The sequence below is a fragment of the Notamacropus eugenii genome, chromosome X (genome assembly GCF_028372415.1).
Source record: "Notamacropus eugenii isolate mMacEug1 chromosome X, mMacEug1.pri_v2, whole genome shotgun sequence".
In the NCBI taxonomy this organism is placed as follows: Eukaryota; Metazoa; Chordata; class Mammalia; order Diprotodontia; family Macropodidae; genus Notamacropus; species Notamacropus eugenii.
In genome coordinates this window covers 53,881,735-53,907,357 of record NC_092879.1, presented here as the reverse complement: position 1 = coordinate 53,907,357, position 25,623 = coordinate 53,881,735, and the positions used below count along the sequence as shown (strand labels likewise).

The following is a 25,623-nucleotide window of genomic DNA, read 5'->3' as shown; positions in this document are numbered from 1 at the left end:
ATATCATGTTAAGAAGCATGTTTGACATACAGTTCTTTTTCACTCCATTGGTGACTGGGAAAGCATGAGAGCATCATCCATTATCCGGCTCTAGTGTAAGCATGCCATGGTGGAACTGGTGTATGATACCGATGAAATTTTCTGGGCAACCAAATTTTGCCATAATCTTCCACCAGCCCTCACAACTGACAGTATCAATCAATGGTGTGATAAAAAAGGGGCTAAGAATTTAAGAGGACAGTGGAGTTCAACTGGTTCACCAAAGGGGTCAAAATGGGAAAAGGACACAGATGTGATGGCCTGGGAGAAAACTGAGGGGTTGAGGAATTGAAGATCATAGTGTCAGTGAAGAGCAGAGATTGGTAAGGGAAGGCCAGAGGGAGAAGTGCAAAACCAATAGATTACAATAAGATAAGGGGATTTTGGAATTCGTGAATGTGGAGGTGAGTGATGGCAACATAATGGCTGGGATGAGCTTTGTGTGTGACTGAATTAGGGCAAAGGAGGTGATGGGAAGTGATTAGATTGAGGAGCTGAGCAGGGTTGCAAACGTTTGTCTTCTAACCTAGGACTAAAAGGGATAGGTAAAAAAGAAGTAGGCAGGGCAGAGAGAGGAAAATACAATCCTCATACATTAAGTTCGGTTGCAGGGAATGTTAATGTCTATTGTGCCTAAAGTATAGGCAGAAGGAGAAAGTTTAGATTTCACTTCTTTAGAATGTAAGTTCATGTAGATATTGTTTCATTCTTTGTCTGTATTCCCTGAGCCTAGCATAGTGCCTGGCACAGTAAGAGTTCAATAAATACTTGTGGACTGATAGATAAGGGAGGGTCACTCTTCTCCAGGTGTCTTCTGATTAGAAAAGGAATAAGCCAACAATATTGTATACATATGTATGTAAGTCTGCATAGTAATTTATCAATGCTGATGGGACATCTGATGATAATATTTGCTAGCCTGACTTGCTTTAATCTGCCAGATTTTGGTTTTTTTTTTTTTAAGTAAAAGCACACTAACCCCTTTCATGTATCTTTCTTTTTTTCTGTTTTAATTTTTAAAAATTAATTTATGTTTTCAGCTTTCTACAATCACTTCCATATATCTTAGATTTTCTCTCCCTCTCCTCTGCCCCCTCCCTCCCCGAGATGGCATGTAATCTTATATAGGTTCTCCACATACATTCTTATTAAATACATTTTCACCTTAGTCATGTTGCATAGAAGAATTAAAATGAATGGGAGAAACCTTGAACAAAAGACAAAACAAAACATAACATGAGAGAAAACAGTCTGTTTCATTCTGCAATTCAATTCCAGTTCTTTCTCTGCATGTGGAAGGTATTTTGCCTCAAGAGTCCATTGGGAAGTTTTTAGGTCCTTGCATTATTGCGAAGGGCTAAGTCTACCAGAAAAATTCCTCACATACTGTGGTTGTTGCTGTGTACAAAGTTCTCCTGGTTCTGCTCCTTTCACTCAGCATCAGTTCATATTCATCCTTCCAGGGCTCTCTGAAGTCTTCCTGTTCATCATTTCCTATAGCACAATAGTATTCCATTACATTCATATACCACAACTTGTTCAATCATTCTCCAATGGATGGCCATCCCCTTGATTTCCAGTTCTTGGCCACCACAAAGAGAGCTGCTATAAATATTTTTGTACATGTGGGACCCTTTCCCATTTTTAAGATCTCTTTGGGATACAGTTCTAGAAGTGATATTGTTGGGTCAAAGGGTTTGCACATTTTTGTAGCCCTTTGGGCATAGTTCCAAATTGCTCTCCAGAATGGTTAGATCAGCTCACAACTCCTCCAACAATGAATTAACGTTCCAACTCTCCCACATCTTCTCCAACATTTATCATCTTTCTGTTTTGTCATGTTAGCCAATCTGATAGGTGTGATGTGGTACCTCAGAGTTGTATTGATTTGCATCTCTCTAATCAATAGTGATTCAGAGCATTTTTTTTATATGACTATAGATAGCTTTAAATTCTTCCTCTGAAAACTGCCTGTTCATATCCTTTGACCATTTATCAATTGGGGAATGACTTGCATTCTTGTACATCTGACTCAGTTCTCTATATATTTTAGAAATGAGACCTTTATCACAGACGCTAGTTACAAAAATTCTTCCCCAGTTTTCTGTTTCCCTCCTAATCTTGATTGCATTGGGTTTGTTTGTGCAAAAACTTTTCAATTTAATGTAATCAAAATTATCCATTCTGTACTTCATAATGTTCTCTGTCTCTTGTTTGGTCAAAAATTTCTCCATTCTCCATAAATCTGACCAGGTATATCTTTCTTTAAAGTCTACAAAGTGATTTCACATGTTATCTCATTTGATCCTTATAACAAGGCACATAGGTATTTATTCATTCATTCACCAAATATTTACTGAGTATACACAATGTCATCAGCTAAGATGGATAAATATGATGATATCACTGTCCCTTTCCTTAAAGTCTCATAAGTGAAATTGTGTTCATCCTTAGCTTTTGAAGAGGACCATGACATCAGAGAAATGATGGCATGACTTGCACTTGACTTTGTTTTGAGTGAGGGAGGGCTGTGCAGGTCACCAGTCTCACTTTCTCCTTCTGAGCCATCTGGATCCAGGGACCAGATATTCATCAGGATGACTGGAGATGGCCCAGGATGCAATGGGAGACCTTGGCCTTTGAGACTAAGGCCTTTGCAGATACTCACTTAAATTGAGGTAATACCCATTCTGTGTATAGGCCTCTTTAAAAAGTAGTCAGGGGGATGGCCCCTTTAATAGAAAAGAAATAAATAGATAAATCACTCTGGGAGCTGCAGGAGCCTCAGGATTGTTGTTTGGAAGAGAAACTATTACTATAGACATTCACTCTAAGCCAGGAGGGTCCAAAAACAGCCAGAGAGAGAAGGAGAAAGTGAGGCTGGTGATCTTGCACAGCCCTCCCTCACTCAAAACAAAGTCAAGTGTATGTCATGTCATTTCTCTGATGTCATGGTCCTTTTTGAAAATGAAGGATAAACACAACCTATGAGTAGACTGAGCTGCCTAAATGGGGACCCAGCCAACTGGGTAACTCAGTTCATCCTCTCTCTCAACCTACCCCTCTCCGTTTCCTTCTCCTCTCCAAAAGAAGGTGAATTTTGATGGCCAGAAGCTGCCCAGTTAACTTGGGCCACATTGGCAAGATTCCTTTCTTTCCCTTTTTCCTTTCCTTTTTTCTTTTCTTTCCTATCCTGTCCTATACTTTCTTCCTTCCTTCCTTCCTTCCTTCCTTCCTTCCTTCCTTCCTTCCTTCCTTCCTTCCTTCCTTCCTTCCTTCCTTCCTTCCTTTTTTCTTTCTCTTTCTTGTCTCCCCTAAAACCTTAGACCCCATGCACTCTGAAGCCCATGGATTGATCAACAAAGGGTCCCTACCCAATCTCCACTCAAAGGCTGTAAGTGAGATGGAATATAGACAAAGGGCTAGAACAAAAGATAGAAAGTGAAAATTTGATATGAGAAACAACACGGAAGGAGCTCAGAGGCAGAGCTTAATGCACAGTGCGGCAAAACAGGAATCTTCATGGATTAGGTGGCATGGTGGTGGGTAGAAACTGGACAAGAAAAAATTGGGGGGGGTGCATGATTGTGACCTCCGAGCCAAGATAAGGAGGTTGGAAAGTGGAGCTTGTTTGAGGATCAGTGGGGAGTTCAAATTGCCTGGAGCAGACAGAGCAATCTTTATTTTACAGAGGAGGAAACGGATGCTCAAAGAGGTTGTGGTTTGTCTGAGGTCACATGGGTGTGTTCGTCCTTCGTTATTGAAGAAGACCATGCCATCAGAGAAATAATGACATGACTTGCACTTGGCTTTGTTTTGAGTGAGGCAGGGCTGTGCAGATCACCAGCCTCACTTCTCCTCCAGAGCCATCTGAATCCAGTGACCAGTATTCATCAGGATGACTGGAGATGACCCGGGATGAGGCAATTGGGGTTAAATGACTTGGCCAAGGTCACACAGTTAGTGAGTGTCAAGTGTCTGAGGTGAGATTTGAACTCAGGTCCTCCTGACTCCTGCACTGGCACTCTATCCACAGCACCACCTAGCTGCCCCTGGTCACATGGGTAGGCAGGGACTCAAGTCCACTCCCTAAGCCTCCTTTCACTCTCTCTTCCCTGTTTGGCCCATTTGGAATCAGAAGAGTAACAACAATGAAACTTTGATTGGCCCATTATAGCTCCTAAGAAATGTCAGACAGAGCAAGTCTAAGGCAGAAACTTCGCATGGTGAAAAGAACATTAAATCTGGAATCAGAGGTTGTGGGGGTCTCCCCTTCATTGGGTCTCATGTCCTGCTATGCTAAGAGACTAGATAGCCTCCAAGGTCCCTTCCAGGTCTCACCCTGTGTGCTGTAAGGGAAAACAATTTGAAGGCTGGAGATTTCTTTCTTTTTTTGGTTGTCATCATAATCGTATTCCTTTTCTCAGTTTCATTTTTATTTGATAGATATTTAATAGCACCACATTGTATGAGGCAAAGGGCTTCTTCTACAAATACAGAGTCACTGTTTTAAAATTTATAGTCTTTAGAGAGTTGCCTTGGGACTCTGAGAAGTTAAGGGACTTGCCTAGGTTCATAAGCCGATACAATACATATTCCAAGTTAGGAACCCCTGAGTGCAAGTCAGGGAGACCTAAATCTATGTACTCTTTAACAGTCAGCCATATTTGACTTGAAAGTCAGGGCTCTTTACTACCAAGTCAGGGGTTCCTAACATGGAATACGGATACTTGTAGGGAGGAAGAGAAGCTTGTCAAAGGGGTTCAAGAAAAATTTGGTAAATGAGCATATTATTCTATTGAAATTTAGTCTCATTTCTTATGTGCATGTGATAAATGCTAGAATTTATTTCCTTTTGTACTTAATAGGAGGTTCACAGAGAGACAAGGAATGTGGAGATAGAAAAAGTTTGGGAACCCTTGCACTAAATCATACTGCTTCTCCTCATTTTTATACACACAAAACATTAGAGGAAAGACAAGAGCATATTTGCTGTAACTGGGGGGAACAGAAAAGACCTCAAGGCATCTGAGCTGTCCTTTAAGAGATGGTACTGATTTTAAAAGGTGTAGGGAAAACATTCCAAGGCTAGAGGACAGTTTATGCAGAAGACAGAGGTTCCTTGCAGCTCTGCATCCCAAGAGCTGGGTTCTAATCTACTCTGTTGCTTCCTAGCTTTGTGACCCTGGGTCTTTAGTGTCGTCCTAGGACCTAGGTGGCTTCTAAGGCCCCTTCCCACTCCCTCTGATCGCGAGATTTGAGGAAGGGGAGAGCAGTCAGTTGGCCATCGAGGTGAGAGGTGAAAAGGGCAGTCCTTCGGGAAGGTTCCAACTAACGGTTCTCTTTCCATTGATTGCGTCGGGGGAAGGGCGGCTAAGACGTCATCGAACAATAGCCATTTAACAGACGCTGGATGGCAAGAACTCCGGAGACTCAGCCGGGGTTCTACTGCCGGGCCGGGACCATGACCGTGACCCCAAAAGTCAGATAGACCCCGCCCAACAGGGCGTCGCCCTGACTTCCCGTCGACCCGCCCCGCCGAAAGAGGCGGAACTTCCCCTCCCGGAAGTGATCCCCGAACATCAGGGGAACTGGGACCCCTCTGTCTGTGTGTCAGGGAAACCCTTCCGGGCGTGGGGGAGGACTGGCTAGGCTAGGGCAGGGCCGGCGGAGCCAGGACGGAGCTGAGGAAGGTGGGCTCGGCCCCGAGCGACTGACCCTAGAGCCGCCGAGCCGCCGCGGTCGGTCCCCTCCCCCATCCCCTTCCCGCCCCCTCCTTCCCTCCTTCCCTGCCTTCCTCTCTCTCTTTCTCACCCTGCCCCTCCGCCAACTACCGGGCAGACGCCCGCCGGACCTGATCGGACCCAACTGCTACGGAGGCGGCGGCGGCGCTGACGGGGCGGACGAGGAGCGAGTACCCCGGGGTAAGTGACTGCGGCCCTTCACTATCCTCCTCCCCCATACCCCTCTCGGCAGGCCCTGGGGGGAGCGGGGGCGGGCGCGGGCAGGGTCCCTGGGAGAGGGGGAGGGGGAGGCGGCCTAACCCGGGTCCTTCTCCCCCCTCGCAGGCCAGGGCCGGACGGGAGGAGCCAGCCAGCGAGCCAGCAGCCAGCCCCGTCCCTCCAGCCTTGTCAGCCTCGGAGGGGGCGGCGGGAAAGGAAGGCTGGGCGCCCGGCCGGCGGCAATCCCGCGGCCGCGGCAGGAAGCCGACCCGGGCTCGGGCCTCTTTGTGTGGAGGCGGCAGCAGTGACCGTGACCATGCCCATGCCCCCCCCCAGCAGCAGCTGAGTGAGCCCCCCTGCTGCCTCTCCGGCTCCCCGCCCCCAACCGCAGCCCTCGCTTTCTGGAGTGGGGACCACTGGGCTCCTCCCCCCTCCTCCTTCTTCTCCTCCCCCTTCCCCTCCCCCCAGTACCCACCCACCCCCTCCCGTGCGTCCCGTCCCGTTCAGTCTAACCGCCGCTCCTAGGAAGGGCATTTCCAACCCCCTCCTCCCCCGCCGCCCCCACCCCCCCCACCCCCCCCCGGCCGACAGCCAGCCGCACCCACCCCCACCCCTCCTGCTCCTCCTCCTCCTTGCTCAGTCTGCCGCTCCTGCCCTGCCTCTCGCTCTCTTTCCCCCTGCTGGGCTGCCGCCGCCTGTCTTGAACTTCCTCATCTTCCCCTGCTAGGCTAGGCCCTCTGCCTCTCAAACCCCAACTTGAGTTGGCAGATTTCCGCCCACCGCCCCCACGGCCTCCATAGCTGGTGGAGCCCCTTTTTTATGCTGCTGAGAGGGAGCTGGTGAAGGGAAGACTGATGAGGGAATACAAGGTGGTGGTGTTAGGGAGCGGAGGGGTGGGTAAGTCTGCCCTGACTGTGCAGTTTGTCACGGGCACCTTCATTGAGAAATATGATCCCACCATTGAGGATTTTTACCGCAAGGAGATCGAAGTGGACTCTTCTCCCTCTGTACTGGAAATCCTGGACACCGCAGGGACTGAGCAGTTTGCTTCCATGAGAGATCTCTACATCAAAAACGGCCAAGGTTTCATCCTAGTTTATAGCCTGGTTAACCAGCAGTCTTTCCAGGTAATAATGATGACAACAATGGCCCACATTTCCTTAGGGCTCAGAGGTTTACTCAGGGCCTTCTCCAGGACTTACCTGGTGAGGCGGGTAGAGCAGGTGTTGATTATCTTAATTTTACAGAGAAGGAAACTGAAGATCATAGAGGTGAGATGACTTGCCCATGGTCACACAGCCAGTAAGTGTCTGGAGTGGGATCTCATCCGTGTCTCCTAACTCCAAAGCTAGCATTCTTTCCACTAGTCCAGGGTGCTCTTGAGTTGGATTTAAGTGGAATGTATTGATGGAAACACTGTTCTGATGCCTGCTTTTTATTTTTGAAAGGTCAACTTTGGAAACTCTTGAGATTCCATCTTGCCTAGAGAACTGCTCTCCATATTGTCTTTTTGTATACTATAAAAGTTAAAAAGTTGCCCAGACAAGTTTTGCATAGTTTCTGGAAGAGCAAATAGAAATAAGAAGTAGGCTAGTTTGGGTATGATTTTGCACCAAAGATCAGAGGGAAACAGCACCTTCTGAAATTCCTTGTAATTTTATTAAGTAAGTATTTGGGGATTTGGCAAACCTGAGATTTTAGAAAGGTAATGGTACTTAGAAGAAAAATAATTTTTGAATCCATTACTAATTGTGCAAGCAAACCTTTGAATTTTCCATTCTCTATGACCACTTACATCTCAAATCCCTGATCAAGAAGAGATCTACCCCTTGGATTAGTGTAGCCCCTACCCAGGCTCCAGGCCTTTTTCTTGCTTGATTTCTTATGCAGAAATTGCATGAATCTGTAGTGTAGGAAAACTCTTGGGGGTGGGAGGGTGTGAATGAAATTGCAGTAGCAGAGCAGAGAAAATTAACGATCAGTCAAAAAGATGAGCAAGTTGAAAGTGCTTTTGATAACAAATGGACTTTAGTGGTGGGAATTAAATAGGTTTGGAAAACACTGGATGTAATGCAGATTTCTTACCTTGACTTTAGTTGAGATGCTGGGCTAGGTATAGGCCATTTTCTTTGGTAAGCCCTCCTATCCCTACTGGAAGGACTGGCTGGGACTTATTTTAGAAGATCTACATAAATGTAACTATTATGTGAAAAATGCAGAATAGTGATATTGACCTGCATTGACATAGGAGATGGAATTGGTTTTTTTCTGTATTTAAAGTATTCAATTAATGCTGTTTATTCAAGGGACATTAAGTGCTTTATCCCAGAGAAATTTGCTTATTTCCTTTTTATTAGCATTGTAATATCTGGTTGAACTTTTCCAGTGATAGCTTTATAAAATGTGATTTACTTTTTGTCTTAGAGAAATTAACTATTAGTGATAGGCCAATCCTTATTCAGTAAGTAATTGAATCAGATCTGTTGTAATCAAAACTCCAGTATCAGGTGCATTATTTTCAAAGGGTACCAAAGGTGCCATTCAAATGTATTTTCTGGGGGTGGTGGTGAGGGAAACCTTCAAAATATAGTTATTAGTTAACTGAGTTTCTTGAGGTTGGGAATTTTTATTTCCAGCATCTCCATTTGCTTTTCAGCCTACTAGATTATAAGCTTCTAGAGGCAGGAGACCATACCTTGTACGTAGCAGGTGCTTAATAAATGTTTGAATGAAAAAATAGTGGAGAATTGCCCCATCATTTTAATATTTATTGCATGTACCTTGTAAAGGACAAATCTATATTCTTCCCATAGCTAGCATTCTCATTGGTGTGGGTAAAAAAAGCTCACCATGGGAGAAAAGTCATTCAGTCTATAATGTTATAAAAATTATATTACACATTTTCCTGCTCACACTTTTGAAATCTTGATATTCTTTGATATTGACCCCATTTTTAACCTGATTCCCAGTCAAGGGAATGATTCTCAGTCAAGGGAAATTTTCTTTTAAAGTTACAACTTTTTGAATTATGGACAGTCAGGGCCTTTGGAATGTTCAGATTAAGGCTTGCCTTAACCACACTCCTCCCCTCCCCAAAAGGATGGTTTGGGGGACTTCTCTAAGATATTTTAAGATGTTTGCTTTTCCTGGGATAAATGAATGCATGCAACAGACTTTTTAAAATGGAACATATTTAGGTGTGTTAATTTGGGTCTGGTATATCTAGAAGCCCAAAGTAAAAGTGTTCTTGTTTCTACTTTAAACATTTTCTCCCAGGCACTCTGACTAAATGTTTAGGAGTGGAGCGTATGGGGCCTACAAGCCTGAACTGGGATAACAGGTGTTGCAAGGAATGATGGCAGCAGACAGATTGAGGGGAGATAGGCAACTTCTCCCTGTGCACATAAATGAAATGTCTGGAGAACTTGTTTTTAATCAGTGCAGTCTGGGAAAGAGTGATTATAAAGTTCTGAAATTGAGGCGTTGCTCCTGAGTGTTCCTGTTTAGAACAAAATGTTTTTCAAGCTCTTTCTTAGGGCTCTGGTTTTTTACTTGACTTCATAACTTCCCTGGTGAGTGATACTCAGTAGTACCTCAAACCAGTCATTTCACAATCACCTGGGGTTCAACCATACAAGATTTTGTGTGGCTAATGCTTCTTTCTGTGGCAAGGTGACTAACTACTTTGATTATTTAAATAGGATATCAAGCCGATGAGGGACCAGATTGTCAGGGTGAAGAGATATGAAAAAGTCCCACTCATCCTAGTGGGGAATAAAGTGGATCTGGAATCAGAAAGGGAGGTTTTGACTGCAGAAGGAAGAGCTTTGGCTCAGGAATGGGGCTGCCCGTTCATGGAGACATCAGCCAAAAGTAAAACAATGGTGGATGAACTGTTTGCAGAAATCGTCAGGCAAATGAACTATGCATCTCTGCCTGAGAAACAAGATCAGTGTTGTACAACTTGCATCATCCAGTGAAGAAGCTAACCTCATTCATGGCCATACAGAGCAGGTTAGTTAATGCTTACTCTTTTGACCCACGTAAGTATAGTATTCCTTGACCACATGTAGCCAAGCCAACTAGAACGTTGAGTATTGCTATGTAGAGGTTACAGAGAAGGGGCTGGCCTGCTTTTGGAGAGATGGAGTTTCCTCATCTGGGAATTTCATATGTTAATGAAGTCCATGACCTTAACCACTATCCCACCTTATAACATCTTTTATTTTTCAAGGAATACAGTTTTTTCAAGATGTGCTTCCGTTTGCCCCTACTCCATACACTGCTTAGGTAGTGCATCAGACAAACCATTTCACAATAACATTGGAGTCATTTGTAAAATGATTGGTAAAATATGCCATGTGAGTTGAGATAGGCTATTATATCCTTGACTTATCCAAACTACACAGGCCAATCTGCCTTTTTTTTTTAAAATATAATTCTAGAAGAAGAGATGTGTATATTTTTCAGATTTTAATATTCTGTGCTCTGGAGAAAGATGATAAGTAAATAGATTTCAATTACAGCATAAGTGCTTATGGTTTAATAGGGTACTTATGTAATCAAATTCATCTGTATCTCCTACTTGAAGAATAAGCAATCTAATCTTTTATAATAATAATGATTGGGTACCACCAAGTACCTCATCTTCAAATAGGAATATACATGTTAGAGTATAAATGAGTATATGTATCCACTTGTAGTCTAGCCAAACAATTATTTGGCAGCAGCTGGAACCTTCTCAGGCACTGAAGATGTCTTTGTTCAGGGCTTAGTAAATAGCAAAGTAAATAATTTAGAGTTACAATAGAGTTACAATAATTTGGAGTTAGAAAGTAAACAGCTCAGAGTCCTTTTTGAAAGCGAGCTCTTAAAAGTGAATTTAATAGATAGCAGCATCCAACCAAGGCCTTTTCAGTGTTCTCTTTAGTGTTTCAATCACCCTGAATGTTTTCTCCAGATTGGGGCAGGTCCTAGCCACCAAATTGGTACCACACTAGATTGATGGTAGCTAGGCACATATTCTCACTTGGGTGTTAACATATAGATGATGGAAAACTGAGGTGCTTAACCCCACAGGCTGGCACGCAGCTAAAAGGATCCCTGTTATTGATCCCTTTGAAGCAGCGACTTGACAATGACCCCCCAAGTCTTCAGAGCTGTATTACAGTTTGCAGCATGTGTCTGATAGTGGCTGTGGTTGTAATCAGAGGACAACCTTCATATGTGCTCCCCCTACAAAGGACTGTCAGGCCATAAATCATCCTCACAGCTACAGACCTCCATACAGATCACAGTGGTAGCCAAGTCGCTTCATTTTTGGACAGGAAGACTGGTAGCAGTACCATTTACGAAGTACTCTCATAAGGCTGGGTTTTTCACATAATAAGTAATGAAAACCCATTTATTTTCTCTTAATTTCTTAAGTTGGATTCAAGACCTTGTTGGGTCTGCATCATACTCAAAAGGACAGTACAACAGGCATGTGTAGAGGTGGTGGGTTGCCACGTCCTTGCTCCCCAGTAAGCCAGCTTCAAGTTCAGACAGGCACTGTAGTCATAGGTGAGCAAACCTTTACCTTCATATTATGGTCTCCAGCTGACCCTGGACTAACCGTAGCAGGTGACTTAAATATCCAGGTTTCTCTTTAGTTTCTTTTTATTATAAGATCATAGATTTAGAGCTAGAAAGAACCTCAGAGGCCATCTGATCCAACCTCCTCATTTTACAGAGGAGGAAACTGAAGGGAAATGACATGTCCAACAAAGTCACTCAGGTAGACAGAGATTTAGATCCAGGGCCACTTACACCAAATCAAACCTTCTCCACCACACCATATATAGATTTATCAGCTTTGTAAAGGAATAGAGAAACAATTTACCAACTCCTACAAACAAATATTTTCCCAGTCTGCCTTACCCCATTAAAGGTGCACTGGTTAGGAAAAGGTATGAAATTTGTCTCCTCTAGTATAGTTTTCATCATCCTAGGTAAGTTTATTAAGTGGATAATTTCCAAGGTGATTATTCATATTAAAAATTGCTTGAGAGCTGGTTCTTATTTCTATAAATATTCGTGTGATCTAAGAGTTGTTCAGACTGTAATGTGGTTACAGTTGTCTAAGGCACCAAGGGGCTTATTTGGCAAAAACCAATCAGCTCATCAGTGGCAGATCTTGACCTAGAAATTGGGTCTTATTGATTTTGTCTAATATGTGAGTTGTAGGATTGTTGCTTTAGAGCTGGAAAGGATCTTGAGGTCCATTTAATCCAAATCCTTCATTTTACAGAGAGAGAAATGGAAGCATGGAAAGGGGAGGCAATTTTGCCCATGGTCGGTCACATTAGGTAGTAAGTGATCCAAGTGTGATTGGAACCTGGGTCCTCTCATTTTAGATCCAGTGTTCTTTCTATTATAGTCTTTAACCATTTATCACCTTTTCTGGGAATAAGTATGTCTCTTTTTTCGTTGTTATTCTTTAGATAATGATCCAATTGGGTATGGATCGTGTACAAAACTGCATAAAACATAGACTTAGAAATATACATAGATATCAGTAAATGTGATCATTGCCCCAAATCGCTTATTTGATTAGTAGTAATTGCCTACTTAGCCTGTGATTTTGGAATACCCAAAGGAAGAAGTAGGTCTTGAAATGAAATACTGAGTGAGGTGATATATAGGAAATACTGAGGGAAGAGCCCATGAGCACACACTTCCAAACCAAAGCACTTTGTGCCTCGTTCATAGATAGATTCAATTGATGCGCATGATAAAGGAAGATCAAGCTGTCTAGGGACATGGGATGCATATGTTTGTTTCTCCTGTATCTGCTACATAACTGATGTATTTTGAGACATATAGCATCAGTTATGGGACTTGAAAGTGTCAAATTCATTACAGAAGAAGAAAGGTCAAATTTTTTTATGTGGAAGTGATAGAAACCCTTCAGTAGGTTTAGGGGAAGGGCTTATTGAATTTATATAGGTACCCCAGATTGGGAGAAGTCTGCAAGGCTTAGGATCACCCCCTTATAATTTATTGGTTCCCATACTAATTGAGATGGAAATTTCATTAATGCTGTAAGAATTGCTTCTGATAACTCCCCCTTTTTATTTTTTACCACCTTCTTAATTGGCTTCATCTGTCTTTTGCCCAAGAGAATGTTTTTATAAGACACTCAACAGCTTTTTGTCTGCTTTGGGGAGGTATATACGTGGCTCCTAGAACTGTTGACTCTCCTTTCCTGGGCTGGCCGACTTATTGGGCAGGACAGTGTTTGCTTTTCTGAGCATATATGTAGAATTAGAGCCAAATTCAGCAATGCCTGCATATCTTGTCTCCATGCCAGTTTGAGGCAGTCTAGCATCCCATAGAGCAGAGGTTCTTAATCATTTTTGTGACCTGGGTATTCTTTGGCAGACTGGTGAAACCTATAGCCAGCCTAATGCTTCAGTGCCTACGTTCAAAGAGCAAAGGCAATGCTCAATTTCAGTTAAGGTTATTGAATACTGGAATGCTATCTTTTTTTTCCCCGTCCAATTTCATGGACCCCTCTGAAAATTTATCAAAGGGCCCCCTTGGAAATCAATGAAACCCCTGCCATAGACCCTGTAACAATGCATCTAGAAACCTAGGTCAGTGTCACAGTTTCTCAGTACCAACAGATCTTGGTTTTTTAATATATTTGGATTGTCTAAGCTTTTGTTTAACCACATTATGTCTTCCATCAGTGTGGATAATTGACAGTTGGCTGTGCTGACATACTATTGTTTGTTGAGGAAGATACATGTTTGGTTATAATTATGTGAACTAAAGATGTGCTGATAAGACTATAGTGGAGTTTGCTTCCTTGTCCCTCACTGCCTCCCTCCACCACACTCTGTGCCAGAAGAATGGCCTATTCAGGTATTCTGCAGTCATTCCTCAGAGGGGGAAAATGCAGCAAATTAAGCCTTGAAAAATCAGTTTGGCCTTATAAATGAATAACTTCTAATCTTCTTAGCAGGTATTTTTAATTTGAAGAATCCCTGACTTGGTTCATATGGGCATTATTATTCCTCCCACCTCCCACTAATAAGCATTGCAGTCTCTCTAATCCTGTGTCAATTATATCCATGTTTTCCCCAAAATTCATGTATCTACCCAATGTACTAGAAACCCTTCTGATTCTTTCAAGATCTGGTGGCAAGTACCACACTAGGTAACTCTCTTCCTCATTTTCTCATTCTTGCCACCTATCTGTCCTCATGATCTTTTCCAAGGTGAGACCACACATGTCCTCCACACCTTTTTCTACTTCTCACACACAAGTCGTTTTTGGTAATGTGCTCCCTCCTGCTACGTATATTGATTTGTCTCATTGCTTTTTGAATTACTTATCTCAGGTTTTTGGCCCCTAGGATTATTGGACACATAAACCACATTTTAAAAGATTCCATTTCCTAGACTAGTTTAGCATTAAAGTAGTGTAAAAAAAAAATTTTTTAAAGGGGGTGGGCGTGGAGTAGAAAAGACCTGTTCCAACTGGAATAAATTAGCGAGAATCCCAAACACCAGGAATCAAGCTGATGGAGTTGGGGGTCTTTTCACTATCTCTCAGGTCTGTTACTTGTCATTCTGGTTTTTCTAAGTGGGGAACAAACCCTTTATTCAAGACCACATAGGGCAACCAAGCATCAGCAGTGATAATAACAAAGCCTGTTGAATGATGCAGTGGTCTGTAGAGTGATTCTCTATATTTTCATCCTAGTTAATCTAGCATACTATTTCTAAATATAATGGAACTTACTGGCATTCTCAAGTTATTTTCAGTAGCTAATAAAACATAGGAACAGAATTGTTTCTATTTTTTTCCAGCTTTTAATTAGACATGTTATTCTGGAGATTTCTTAAATGTGTGTTGTGGGGGTCTGGGGGGGGGGATTAGTCAGACGTAAGTTGCATTTTGTACTGGCAATGCTGACATGTTAATAGCCAAGTTTATTATTAGTTACATCAGCTGTTACTGAGCCAAGCTGGAATTCTGTTGACAGAAGATCTCTTTTGGTTAAATATCTTATTCTCACTCCCCAGCCTTAATTTGCATATAGTCTTGAAACTTAAGGGGGGGAGGTTCGCATTAAAAACATATACCTGCCATCTCATTATTTATTGTGAACAAAAGTTAAGAGGCCAGTGATAGGTGTGGAGGAAGTTTAAGTGACAATTATATACTTTTAAGATCTATAGAAGAACCTACCTTGAAGGGGAAAGAGTAGAGGTATTTCTTGACTCCCCTAGTTGTTCAACTCCCCCCTTCTCCCCCACCTTAGATACTTAACAAGTGCTTATTGAATCCAGTGCTTTCTTTTAGTGGGTAGGCACCTGAGTATATGTATCTATTGTGATAGCTCATCTCTTGTTCTGTCTGTTCCCTATTTATAATCTGGGCTTTGGAGACTGGAGGTACCTTCAAGGTCATCCAGTCCGACTCCCCCTCCCCATTTTACAGCTGTAGGAACCGAGCCCTAGAAAGATTAAGTAACTTGCCCAAGGTCATACAATTAGGAAGTAGTAGCACTTGAGTTAGAACCCCAGATTTCTGACTCCAAATCCAAAGCTCTTTCCATTGTGCTACTATTTAATTGCTTCCTTTTCACCTTACATTTGGGCCTTGTTATAGAATGAAATACGTTTGTACTCTTCTGTTTTACTCCATTACCTCCCTAGCTTAGGGCTATCAGTAGAATAAACAAAAACTGATTTCCCGCGTTGTAGTAGTGCCAAGGAAGTGTTCCTGACCTCTATTATAGGAAAAGTTCTCCTGATGGAATTGCTTCTCAATAGGATTCCAAAAATCTAGGAAAATCGTGTCTACTGTTGGAGAAATGCATTCTCCCACAATCCAAAGACCACTCCAACATCCTTTGCTCATTCTCAGGCTTAGAAAGAGCCAATACAGAACAAATCATTTAGAACTGACTGAGCAGAGGCAGACTCCGTGATTGGCTGGCAACATAACTAAGAAGAACCAATGTTTGTGTTGTGATTGGGGCTGTTGATTGATTATGTGATTTGAGATTTCTTTGTAAATAAATGGAGTCTTTTAGTCTGCCTAAATTCATGTTCACATAGAATCCCTGAATTTTAAGACTGGAAAGTGCTTTTAGAGACAATTCTGTCCAGTCTCTTCATTCTACAGATGAGGAGGCCCAGAGTCGTTAAAGGAGTTATACAGGGTCTGAGGACCTCAGAGGCCCTGAAGTCCACCCCCCTTCCTCATTTTAAAGATAAAGAAACAGACTCAGGAAAGTAAAATAACTTGCCTAAGGTCATTCAAGTAGTAAGCTACAGAGACAGGATTTGAACCCAGGGCCTTTGACTCTGGAGTTGGCATTCTTGCCCCCTGTACTGTAATGCAGACAGCTGGTTAGCAACAGACCTAGGCCTGGAGGCCAAGGGTTCTGGCTGTGGCTAATATATGCTTTGCACACTATCCTGTTAGCTCAGTAGTAGGGTTTTTGTTAGCAAAACTAAATATTTAAGCTTTGGGGTGGAGATATGTGAAATAAAGGTGTGCTTGGTGGCATGGTGGAAACTTGAGAGTCGAGGACAAGGATGACTTATGTTGTGTCTTGGACACAGCAAGTGGTGTCTATGCAGCGTGATTCCAGATGTGGACTGAATGGAAACTGAGAGTTTCTTTAAGCCTTGCTATACACCTATGCTGCCAAAACTTCTGGGATACTTTGAAAATGAATGAGAATGTTAGTGTAATGGAAATTTTGCTGTCATGGTGTGCAGCAATAACATTTACCTTTCTTATTCGGTGAAATTCAAATTTGACACAAGAGACTCTGTTGGGCTTTTTTGCTTTGTATAAACTTTTGCTCTAGGATTTATTACTGTAAAGAATTAAAATTCATTACCGACTTGCCAAGTAGCCTGTGTGAATACTTTCTGTATGTTGAAGGAGTCATAATACTAGTACTGTTTTAGGGCTGACATGAAGATTTATCTCTGCTTGCAGATTTAACTGGAAGATTTTCTACCCTGCAGATTCTTGGTGGGACCATATGGTATGATGAGAATATTTGGGGTGCATGGAGTAGTAAATAAGTCAGTTTAACCTCATTGGTGTATTTATTATCTTTAGTGATGTGGGTAATTAAGTGGCATGTATTCTAGTTGTTTGTCTTAGAGGAAAACAATTATAACTGCTTTTTTGGATTTGGGCTTAGATAATACATGAAATGTAAGATAATTCCCAATTACAGTGCCTTGCACATAGTAGGCTTGAATTGAGTTATAAGAAGTTTTTAGCTTTGAGGAGACATGATGCTTTTGGAAATTCCAAAGAGATATTTGTGGTTGGTTATGTGGACAGCCTAGCAGCAGACTCCATGTCCGTCATCTGAGGACCCGCCTAGCTAAATTTGGAGAGTAATTTCATCATGAGGTTGGCTGTGGGGGTGGGGGGAAGATGCATTTTTCAGTTCCAGCAGCTCTAGAAAACCATCTCCTGAGGCTTAGGCAGAGATCCAAATTTGGTCAAACCATAGGTTCCTCTCTCCTCTCACCCCCCAGTTCTTTTGGTCCCCAATGACCATAATTAATATGGAAAATGTCTTTCAGAGTGATTGCTGAACTTCTTTTTTCCTTTAACTTTTTTCTGAAGTCTTCTGACAGGTGACTTTTGAGTTAGGATCTTCAAGGCTTTCCCTTGTGTGTCCCAAGTACTCACTGATTGAAGGTTTTGTCTGCTTGAGTATAGAATGAGTGCCCTCTGGACTGATTTTCATATAGTTTTACAAATACTGTATTTTTAGCATTAAATGGTTACTTGTGTAATATTCAGGTATAGGTAGTGGTTTCTTTTACAAGTAAATGAGAAAGAAAGTGGCATAAAACTTACAGTGGGGATCTGCAGTTTCATCGGAATGGGTACTTTCCCAAACCAGGCAGATCATGATCCCTCCCTGCCTTAGTCTTTATGAGCTGCTGTAGTTAAAAAAAAAATCACCACTTGGTAGCCAGGGTGATAGGGAGGAGCTTTCAGGCCATAAGTATTTATTAGATACCTACTATGTGTCAAAGCACCTACTATGTGTCAAAGCACCCACTCTGTGTGCCAGTGCTAAGCACTGGGGAAACAAAGGCAAAAACATGACCCCTGATCTCAAGGTGCTCACATTCTTAGGGGAAAGATAACATATGAATAACCAAACAGATACAAGATATGTGCAGAATAGTTGGGAGGTAGATAAGGCTGCTCAACATTTGGCCATGGGGGGCCTCTGGCAAATGAATGCTTCATTGTTGTACCATCTGGTAAGATTTGACAGAGCTTGTATTTCAGTAGCATGGCCTTCAGTTCCAGTGCACCCACTAGGGTATAGTTTTAGGGGAAGAGAGAGAGAGTCAGACAACTTGACTGACATCTGCTCAATGGTAAAGATGTGGCAGGGGCATCAATCATCATAGCTTGGTAGATTTAGAACTAGAAGAGACAATCGAGATTATCATACCCAACTTTTAAATTGTACAGATAAGGAAACTGAGGCCCTGAGAGGCTAACTTGTCCAAAGTCACACATGGAATCACTAATTTAGAGCTGAAAGAGACCTTTGAGGCCGTTGAGTTTTACTCATTTTATAGAGAAGGAAACCTTGATCAAGGTCACACATAGGATCATGGATTTTAGAGCTGGAGGCCTTTTAATTCCACTCCTTCATATAGATGAGGAAACTGAGGTCAAGAGAGATGAAGTGAGTTGCCCTGGGTTACAAAGAGTCTTAGGATGTGAACCTCAGTCTCCCTGGCCCCAAGGCCCATGTCGTATCTCCTCTGCTTTTCACACTTCCTGTCATTTGATGATAATCTTCTTGCCCAGTGGGTAGATGTTATTTTATCAGAAGAATGACCTCTATTAGACTTGATCTGTAATTATATTGGCTGGTTTGAGAATGCAGATTCATATGGGGGAAAGAGTATAATTGTACTATCTGTGACTCTAATGGCTTTAGTGGTTATTGAAATGACTCAGATATGCTCTCTGTAGTCTGGTACTTATAGAGTTGCTCCCAGACATCCTTTGTCATAAGCAAAATCACCATATGGACTTCCATACGCTTAGAACTTGAAAATAGGAAACTTAACATTTTCCTGAAAGCATTCCTTTTCCGTTTTGGAAGTCCTCCTGCAATGGTTCCACTCCATGGTATGACACCCTGAGTTCTCTAAGACTGTGCTAGTGGCATGGAAGCCCTGGCAGGTCCTACTGAGTTGGAAAGGCTTACACGACTGGCCTGGCGTCAGACTGTCTATCCATAGAAGACCAGACCAGCTAAATCTGCCAGGTAATTTCTTTATTTATTTGATTTGCCTTGGCCATTCATTAAACCATTGACCAAAGACATTGGGGGGAGGAGGTTCTGACTGTAATGGTGGAGGAGGCAATACCTACATGGCTGAAATCGGGACTCCTTGAAATGTTACAATATGCCCAAAGTCCTAAAATGAAGGTGGTTTTCATTTATGCTTTGTGTATGCAATGGGGGTCGCAGCTGGAAAAATGTGATGCCCAGTGATGTTATAAATACCCAAGCAGAGGGCAGAGGGGAGGAAATTGCAGCAGCTGTGAGGTTGGAGTCTGGGGGATCCCAGAGCATAGAAAAAAATTCAGTTTGGGGTTTGTGTTTGGTATTTTGTTTGTTTTTGCCTTTCTTTGTATCCCTGGTGCTTAGCATTGTGCCTGACACATAGTAAGTAATAAATGCTTGTTGACTGACTGGGGGGAAGGGTGAGAGGGATACTTGAGATATGGGAAAGTGTATTACCAAGTGGGAACTATAATTCTCAACTTACCAAAAGTCCAGCCACTTATCCCCTTTATCACGAAAAGTTGTGAGCTCATTCCATTGGAAATTTTTCCCATGGGAACAGATCTCCAAATTTTATAATGGGTGTTATTGAAAAATTAGATTTGCTCTTTTGAAATTCATGTTAGAGGCAACTTTCAATGTATCCATTTGATAAAGTTATGCCTTTGTTCAAAAGTAAATATTACAGCCAGCATAGTAGGATCTTGACTTTCTAAGCATTACATTATTACATATTGGTATGCAGTAAATATGACCATGCTGGGCATTAAATTTCCACTCACAGATTTGTTATTGGCCATTTTAGAATAGTCTTGCCCAGAGCTGGCATTAATGAATCATGGAAAATGGTGCTCATTCAAATAGTAATCCTTGCCATAGTCCTGATATTTTTCTACTTTCCATTTATATTTCCCCCCTTGTTCTATACTTATTAATGTACTTACTCTTTTGTGCACTGTTTGGCATTGATAGAGAATTCTAGCTAACTAGGTGACTGTAATAGTCCCTTCCACCTCTCAAGTTCTATGATTCTGTGGACATCCACAGAACTGGCAAGGTTCAATACAGTCGTCTTGGAATTCACAGAAGTGAAGCAACATATTTCTCATATTTTTATTAGTGGTTTTCTCTACATTGCAAATAAAACTAAAGTAAAATCCTGGAGTTTTAGATTTGGGAAAGAACTAAGAGCTCACCTGACCCAGAGGTTCTTAACCTTTTTTGGTGTGTTCTGTGCCCCTCTGGTAGTTTGGTGAGGCCTATGTTCCCTTTTCAGAATAACATTTTTAGATGCATAAAATATATAAGATTACAAACAAAACCATTTATGCTGAAATACAGTAATCAAAAATTTTTTAAATGTATAAAAACCTCTCATCTAATCTAATTAACATTGCCCTTTTGCAGATGGGCAAATTGAAACCCAGAGAAGCATCTTGCTACCAGGGTTACGCATAGATCTAATGGGAGAGAGGGGATTAGAGCCAGTGTCCTATTTCCTAAGCCTATTGAGAATAATGGGGTGGATGTTCTCTGTACTCAAAGTATGTTTAGGCTGACTGATTTCAGAAAACCTAATTCATTATAACACCTTTTTCCCCCTGAATGTTTATACCTAAGATTTCAGGTTTCTACTGCTTTTATTAAACCTTTGCCGTTAGCAGTTAGCAGTGTTTTTACTATAAAATCTAAGCCTTTTCTCCCTTGCGTACAAAATTAGAAAACTTTGTCTTTTTGTTGTTTTTATGAAAGCTTTCTAAAAAGGCACATTTAGTAATTTGGGCTAAAAATTTTGAATTTTTTTCCAATAGTAAATAAAAAAGATATTAGAATACATTGCACTGTTGTGAAAAAATGCATTTGAGATCATCTGTCTTAGAGAAAATACCCTTTAGCACTTAATGCACACAGCATAGTACATAATTGTTTACTATTAAGTATTGTGTAGTTTGTTCTCTGGAGGTGCTTTTCACCCTAGAACTTCAAGCTGGAACTGAGCGTGGAAACTCTCTAATCCAGTTCTCTCATTTTCCATCCTGTGGTTCTAGCATCGATTTCCCACTAGTCATGCCACCATAGATAAGTCATTTTTCCGCTCTGGGCCTCAGAAGGGTTTCACTCTGTATCCTCTCATGTTCCTTCCAGCCCTACCAGTTGGTGATTCTCTGTCAGTCTTGCTGTCTGTCCCTACCCTTTTTGTGCTATTTAAATAATAAGATCCTGGTGAGGCAGTGAGTGAAGCTTTTATTTTGCAATTGGCCCTAGACAGGCTCTGGTTTAGCAATGAATTTACAGTACTTTCTTGTTGAATGGAATTATGTGTTCCATAACTGAACATGTGTTTTCTTAGCTTGCAAATTCTCCAAAATATTCAATTTTGAAAGCATCATGCTTTTCAAAACAAAAAGCTGATAAGTATGCATGTAGTCTAATAATTTTCAAGACACCCAATAAAATACCAAGTGGGAGTGATATTTGTGCATTGGGATCTGCTGTTAGCAGAGATGTTTAAACCTAGAAGGACTTTTCAAAATATACAATGGGAAATATACCATTATCATGTTTTAGTATAATACTGAGGGCAGAGTTGCTTTTGAATGACATTATCTTGTTTGCATGTCTCTTTAAAATGACTTTTTCACCTTTGTGAGTAGCAAACATAGTGAGTTCTTCCTTCTGTCTCTCTTGTATGTGGGTATATGGGCATAAGCCATCACTGCTACATGTATTATTATGGAAAGAGAAAAAAATGTCCAATGAAAGAGTCTTGATGTTGAAAATATGTATATTCCCATATTTTCTATGTTTGCACTAATCTTTTTGTCTTTATTGCAGATAAAACTCAGAGGGAATTTGCACAGATGCTGCTTTGGACAACTTGACAGCCTGGGTTGCAGAACTGAGCCTTGGTAAACCTGTCTCGATAACAGCATGTTGCCATACACCTAATTAAGTGCATAAGGTCCACAGCCTTCAAGATCCATAGACCTTAACCAAGAATGCTTAGCACGTTTACCATAAGTTAAAATAGATTCTTTATCAATCAGTCCTTTTGTAGCTTTCTAAGTTCTTATTAATGGTTAATATGCAAGGGTTCATTTTTAATATTTTAATTGATTTCTTTAATCAATTTCTGAACTTGTATTTATTAAATACTTAAACTCAGTATTACCTACTCAATGCCTTTTAAAAGTTTTAATGGAGAATAAATTGAGCCTTAAACAAGTGGTTACTTCTGTATATTACCTCGCTCCAGTGCTTCAATCTATTTGCGAAAATATTTGTTTCCTGAAATGGTTGGTCGATATTTTGAGACTTTATGTTTACGTGTGACAGTGTTGTAAGAAACTAAAGATCCTATCTTACCTGTATGAATATAACATCCCTTTTCTCATCTGATATAGCCCCATGATAGGGTGCTGTAATTGACACATTCAGAAGGTGGAAACTGCAATTTGAAGTTGACTGTAATATTTAGTTGAAGGGGTTTTCATGATTTTTTTTAAATGTCATTTGCAACATTGAGTTGCAGCTGAAGCATTTTCCCTTCTGTGAAGTTCTAAATTTAGTTATGACCTATTTTTGACAATGCCTTTGAAAAGGGATATTGTATTCTAGGTAAATTAATTTCGTATACCTGCACTCAAATATCTCAGCTTTGCCTGGCAGGTTAGTAATTTACATCTAGTCAGTTTCTGCACATGTAAAGTGAATGCAAATAAAATGATTTTACATTTTATAGTTAATATTTGTCTTTCTGAACAGTGTTTTAAAGCAATATTTGTTAACATTTTCTTGCACTGTCACAATTGCTTTTTTTTGTTATTTCCCAGTAAACAGGTTAGCAACAGAGACAAAAATCAGTGTAAGGTAAGGGAGGGGATAGCACCCATTTTTTCCAGTGCTCTGAATTGCAAATGCGCTCTGAACAGCCATTGACTTCCCTGTTGTTTACCTGATCAACACATTTTGTCTGAATACTTGAACATTTTAACAGTAACACAGGTATTAAAACAGAAAAAAAAATGTATAAAGAATAAATGATGCTTTTTCTTCCGTTTTAACATGTGTACAAGCGAGCTTTTTCTAGCAGTAGTTTAAAGTTTTGTAAGTTTTTCAATATTTTGCTTTATCTTCAGTTTTAGTTTTGTGTGTGCCTGTGTGTGTGGGCGTGTGCAAGTATGTTTTGCAGAAGTGATGAACTGCAGCTCACCTACTGCACCAAAGTTGTAGACCTTAGGGGCCCAGCTTTAGTCATTTGAACATGCTTCTAATGAAAAGAAAACCAAAAGGACTCTTTTGACTTGTAATAGCTAAAGACTGTTGGCCAAGAAAGCTCTAGTATATGCAGTGATGGTTATGGGAGGTGGGGCAATTGAGTATTTCATTGTGTGCGATATTCAAGTACATCAGCAGGTATCACCAGGGCCTACTACAATGCCATCAGTGGTCTTTGTGACCAATTTTTCTGGAACAAAAATTCTGATTGAACTGTTTGATTCTCCATGGTGGCGGACTTTAGTTCCCCGTGAAATTTGCTAAAGTTAAACCTCCTAGTCTTAGATATATAATTTTATGGTGAGAACAGAGGACTAGGGATGATTGGAATACTTTTCCCTATTTATAAACTGCTTGAAACCTGATCATTTCGGTTTGCACTTTAATACCACACTTAAAACCAAACACTGTATTCAAAGTAGGTTACGTGGTGGTGGTTAATCTTTATTAGCTATACTAAATAATAGGAGATTCAAATAATTCATGAAGATTTTAGTTTTCTGAAAATTGTGGGTTCTTTCTTTTAGATAGTTTTCTCTCTCTCTCTTCCCCTTCTCCCTCCCTCTCCCCTTCTCTTTCCCTACTTCTCCCTCCTCTTCACCTTCCTCTGCCTCCTCTCTCATTCCTCCTCCCTCTCCTATTCCTTTGCCTTTCTCCTTTTCCTCCTTCCTTCTCCCTTTCTTTCCCCCTTCCCCCCCATTCACCCATTCTTTCCTGTCCTTCCATTTGTTCTTTATCCCTCTCTTCTTCCTTCCTCTCTCTCTCAAAAAAAAAAAAAAACCACAACATTTTATACAGGGGTGTGTGTGTGTATATGTGTGTGTACACATGCACACACATACATACATACACAGTATTCATTATCATTGACCTCAGCAGCAAATTTGACTTGAATTACTTTAGGATGACAGGAATAGGGGAAATAGGAAGTAAAAATGGTTTCTCCAGCACAGTTTTAAAAAATAAAAGGGACCAAAAGTTATTTTAGGCTTCCTCAATAGATTGCATGTAAAGTTGCTTATTAGGTTAAGAAACTGCTATTAAATGCAATATAGGTATTGTCTTTGCCAGATGTTCAGATCATTGCAGAGGGGCTTGGAAACCACCAGAACCTAGCATTGTGTATCTCATGTACTGTAGCTTTATCAGTGAACAGTGAAATCTGGAATACCAAGTGCAAAATTTGAACAATGACCTATAAAGATTTGTAAAATAAAGTTTTTCCAATAGACTTCATTCTCGTCATTTTGTAAAAAAACCAAAAACAAACAAAAACAACCTTACAGTCCACCTGTTTGTAACTTTTTTAATAAAATCGACATCTGTATTACTTGAGGTCGGTTCCTTGTCTTATTTGGGGCATTGTTTGTTGTACTAGATTTACTCAAGTCCCATCTGAGTAATCAAGTTATTGCAATGTTGTTATCAGATAAACAATCTTTTGTGCCTTTGTTTAACTGTCTTTCATTATAATCCTCAGTTTTTGACTGTACATGGGCACGTGTGGAAATGAGAGATGTGCTAAAACTGGGCCTTGGCACTTCAATTGGATGGCTATACTTAGAAATTATGGACAAGTGAAGAAGAGTAATGTCTGTGATACGGCCCATATGCAGCAACTGGCCGATTTACAGATTTGGCAGGTGGGACCTGTACGTGCTCAGTGCAAAATGGGATTTCACTTAACCCCAATTGCCTTCCCTTTCCCCCTCCAAAAAAAAGAAAAAGAAAATGGAATTCAAGGCAGCTAATTTCAAGTTGAGGAACAATGAGTTAAAACAATTAAATTAATAGTCTTGCTTTTTTGAAGTCAGTTAAAGTTTTTATTCATTTGATCTCTTTGATTCTGACCTTGAAAAAAATATTTCTCTGTGTAGAGATTGTTCAATTTACAGATGACCTGGTCTTTTTTTTTTTTTTCCTGTACATGGGCCTTAACATAAGAATAATGTTTTGCTTTTGGTTTGAATGTCATCCATTAGCTTTTCATTGCCTAGCCA

General features: G+C 40.9%; 1 protein-coding gene across 1 annotated transcript; it reads left to right on the top strand.

The window, feature by feature from the left end:
• Positions 1-5,462: 5,462 nt before the first annotated feature.
• Positions 5,463-24,958, top strand: RAP2C (RAP2C, member of RAS oncogene family). The gene is made up of 4 exons (XM_072626654.1): positions 5,463-5,963; positions 6,108-7,108; positions 9,683-9,995; positions 22,181-24,958. The coding sequence occupies exons 2-3, from the start codon at positions 6,836-6,838 to the stop codon at positions 9,959-9,961; spliced, it is 552 nt and encodes a 183-aa protein (XP_072482755.1). The 5' UTR covers positions 5,463-5,963; positions 6,108-6,835; the 3' UTR covers positions 9,962-9,995; positions 22,181-24,958.
• Positions 24,959-25,623: the final 665 nt, after the last annotated feature.